The sequence below is a fragment of the Homarus americanus genome, unplaced genomic scaffold (assembly GCF_018991925.1).
Source record: "Homarus americanus isolate GMGI-L3 unplaced genomic scaffold, GMGI_Hamer_2.0 scaffold42433, whole genome shotgun sequence".
Taxonomy (NCBI): domain Eukaryota; kingdom Metazoa; phylum Arthropoda; class Malacostraca; order Decapoda; family Nephropidae; genus Homarus; species Homarus americanus.
The window spans coordinates 33,684-37,500 of record NW_024738086.1 but is presented as its reverse complement, the minus strand read 5'-3'; the positions used below and the strand labels follow the sequence as shown (position 1 = coordinate 37,500).

The window sequence follows — 3,817 nt, the reverse complement described above, 5'->3', positions numbered from 1 at the left end:
ATGGTGAGTGTCAGTGCCTTATACTGCGTCATATATGATGAGTGTTAGTGCCTTATACTGCGTCATATATAATGAGTGTTAGTGCATTATACTGCGTCATATATAATGAGTGTTAGTGCCTTATACTGCGTCATATATGTTGAGCGTTAGTGCCTTATACTGCGTCATATATGGTGAGCGTTAGTGCCTTATACTGCGTCATATATGGTGAGTGTTAGTGCCTTATACTGCGTCGTATATGGTGAGTGTTAGTGCCTTATACTGCGTCATATATGGTGAGTGTTAGTGGTCTTATACTGCGTCATATATGTTGAGCGTTAGTGCCTTATACTGCGTTATACAAAGTAATTGTTTATGCCTTATATTACTTTGTATGAGGTGGGTGCTAAGTTCTTACACTCGCAGGTGTTAGCAGGTGTTAAGGTTTTACAGTAGCAGGTGTTAAAGTAGTGTTTACAGTGTCTCAAGTAAGGTGGGTGTCTAGTTACCCCTTGTCTGGTTGTGTTGGTGTAGAACTGTAGACAAGTTGTAATTATGTGTACTGGGTGTAGTAGGTGTAGTGTAAGTTCTCCTCCACAGGTGGTTGGGGTGTAGCAACAGGTTTCTCCTCCATAGATGGCACAGGTGTAATCATATGTGTGTTTTCCCCAAGGGTGTACATATCTACCCTACATGTGACACAGGTGTAGTGACGTGTGTCGTATCTTAAGTAGAACAGGTGATGCTAACAGGTGTGTTAACCCCTTAGGTGGTGCAAGTCAGCGGGGAGATGGTTGGCGGTAAGGACCAATCGTGGCTGGTGGCCCTGGGTACACCGGTTCCTCACCCCTCCAACATCGAGTTCCCTCTGGACAAACAAACCTTCGTCAGCAAGCACTCCCTTGATATGAAATTCACCTACGTCGACGACAAGTAAGTCCCCTTTACGACCTTACCTTCCCATTAAGAGGACGATAACCTCAGCACCTTTTCAGTCTCCTCTTCCTTCTGACCTCTTCCTCTTAGGTTCTCTTCTTCTAGGATTACCGTCTCTTCCTAGAGTTTCCCTCTCTCCTAATTACCCCTCTTTTAGAGTTTCATCTCTGGGACTCCCCTCGTTTCTGCTGTCTATTTTCTCCCTAGGCTCCTCTCTTTTCTAGGTTCCTCTCCTAGGCTCCCCTCTTTTCTAGGTTCCTCTCCTAGGCTCCCTCTTTTCTAGGTTCCTCTCCTAGGCTCCCTCTTTTCTAGGTTCCTCTCCTAGGCTCCCCTCTTCATAGATTTTCTCACCCCTTGGTCGACGACAATTAAATGCTACAGAACCCCTTACCCTCAGATGAATGATGTGTGTTTACCCCTCAGCCTACCCTCTACAGGTGTCAGGGCGCGAGGAAGCGACAGGTTTGAAGCTGTTTATATCCCTAAGTTGTAAAGTTTCTACCTGAGTTATAAACACCTATGCAGGAGAAAGATAAATTATATGTCTCATTCTATCCAGGTTTAGATTGTATAAACATTAGGCGTGTTGTGTTCAAACCATCATGGTATATCAGGAATGAATTTCAATAACATGATATAGAAAACTTTAAACAATTAGGTCAGTTAGATTGATATGAGTAAATGTGACCTTAATTAGTTGAAGGGAAGGTAGTGGTTATAATGAGTTGTGTTACGGAGTCTTTGTTGTATAAAGGTGTTGTGATAAGGTAGTGTTTGTAAGATGTGTTTATCAGTGTGTTATAATCTCTCTCTCTCTCTCTCTCTCTCTCTCTCTCTCTCTCTCTCTCTCTCTCTCGTATATTTACTGTTGTTTTTGTTGCCGCCGTGTTGGTGAATTCTGCGGCTACAGCGTCGAGGAACTGATGGGTCGCTCCCTCTACGAGATGCACCACGCCCTCGACACCGACATGGTCAAGGACGCCTACAAGACATGTGAGTACCCATACCATTTATTTCTTCCTTCTTCGTGGACGCCTGCTGCTAGACGGTGCTAGTGTCCCAGATGGTGCTGGTCTCTGGTCCTCAATGGTGCTGGTGCTCTGGAGGTGGTGCTGGTGCTCTGGAGGGGTGCTGGTGCTCTAGATGGTGCTGGTGCTCTAGGTGGTGCTGGTGCTCTAGGTGGTGCTGGTGTGGTGCTCTAGATGGTGCTGTGGTGCTGGTGCTGGTGCTAGGTGGTGCTGGTCTCTAGATGGTGCTGGTGCTCTAGGGTGCTGGTGCTCTAGGTGGTGCTGGTGCTGGTCTTCAGATGGTGCTGGTGCTTCATGGTGCTGGAATGGTGCTCTAGGTGGTGCTGGTGCTCTGGGGTGCTGGTGCTGGTCTCAGAGTGCTGGTGCTCTAGATGGTGCTGGTTTCTAGGTGGTGCTGGTGCTCTAGTGCTGGTGCTGCTGCTGTCATGGTGCTGGTGCTCTAGGTGGTGCTGGTGCTCTGGTGCTGGTGCTCTAGGTGCTGGTGCTGCTGGTGCTCTAGGTGGTGCTGGTGCTCGGGTGCTGGTGCTCTAGGTGCTGGTGCTCTATGGTGCTGGTGCTAGGGGTGCTGGTGCTCTGGTGCTGGTGCTCTAGATGGTGCTGGTGCTAGATGGTGTTGGTGCTCTAGGTGGTGCTGGTACTCTAGGTGGTGCTGGTGCTTAGATGGTGCTGGTGCTCTAGGTGCTGGTGCTCTAGATAGTGCTGGTGCTGTAGATGGTGCTGGTGCTCTAGAGGTGCTGGTGCTCTAGGTGGTGCTGTGGTGCTCTAGGTGGTGCTGGTACTCTGGGTGGTGATGGTGCTCTAGATGGTGCTGGTGCTCTAGGTGCTGGTGCTCTAGATGGTGCTGTGGTGTGTAGCTGGTGCTGGTGCTGTAGATAGTGCTGGTGCTGCTAGGTGGTGCTGGTATGGTGCTGGTGCTGGTGCTAGATAGTGCTGGTGCTGCAGATGGTGCTGGTGCTCTAGGTGGTGCCAGGCTGCTGCAGATGGTGGTGCTCAGGTGCTGGTGCTCTAGATGGTGCTGGTGCTCTAGATGGTGCTGGTGCCCTAGGTGGTGCTAGGCTGTGTAGATGTGCTGGTGCTCTAGGTGCTGGTGCTCCAGATAGTGCTGGTGCTCTAGATAGTGCTGGTGCTCTAGATGGTGCTGGTGCTCTAGGTGGTGCTAGGCTGCTCTAGAAAGGTGCACAATGGACAGAAATACTACGTTTGTTGTGAAAACTTCTGGATGTACAATTTCATGACGTCAGAAGCTGTGAAAAAAAAATCATAATACCATGTTGGCTCTGACGTCATCAAATCAGTCACAATTGCCCCTCAACTCGCTGAAAACATCCCCGTAATTGCCCTTCTATAAAACCTCGTTACAGTGTCTTAATTGGTTATTGTTGTCGTGGTCAGTAAAAATAATGGTGGCACTCAGATTGAGACTTTATATATATTTTTCTGTTGTTAGCCCTCTGGGGAGTGAGTTCGACAGACAGACAGACAGACAGCAGTTGTTTACATTATATCTCTAAAGGTTTAAGTTGTACATATCGAGTTTTAAAAGGGCATTGTAATCTGGATATGGTAATTAATAATTATCAAAGTCCACAATAAAATGTCTAAAACTTAACACTTAACACTAAAATCCATTAAAAGTAGAAAATAAATAAATGATTAATTGGTTTTATATACAGAGTCTTAGCTTCCCCGTGTTACGTTTAGTCTCATAAGCCTCAGTAATTACTCTCAGTGTGTGTTTAAGCCTCAAAATACTTGTATACGAGTATATTAATTTTAAGTGTCAGTAACATCGTGTTCCTGGTTAGGTTAGGTTAGGTTAGGTTATTCGTGAAACTGAGTGTGATGTGTGTTTGTAGCCCCTGAGTCTGGCCCTT

The 3,817-nt window shown here is 47.0% G+C and overlaps 1 protein-coding gene across 1 annotated transcript in view; it reads left to right on the top strand.

Moving 5' to 3' along the window:
• Window positions 1-3,113, top strand: part of LOC121873723 (hypoxia-inducible factor 1-alpha-like) — a 75,044-nt gene extending 71,931 nt beyond the window's left edge. Inside the window, exons 5-7 of the mRNA XM_042377426.1 lie at window positions 749-912; window positions 1,802-1,963; window positions 2,924-3,113. Of these exons, the coding sequence (XP_042233360.1) occupies window positions 749-912; window positions 1,802-1,963; window positions 2,924-3,113 (516 nt within the window). The remainder of the gene's footprint in view (window positions 1-748; window positions 913-1,801; window positions 1,964-2,923) is intronic.
• Window positions 3,114-3,817: the final 704 nt, after the last annotated feature.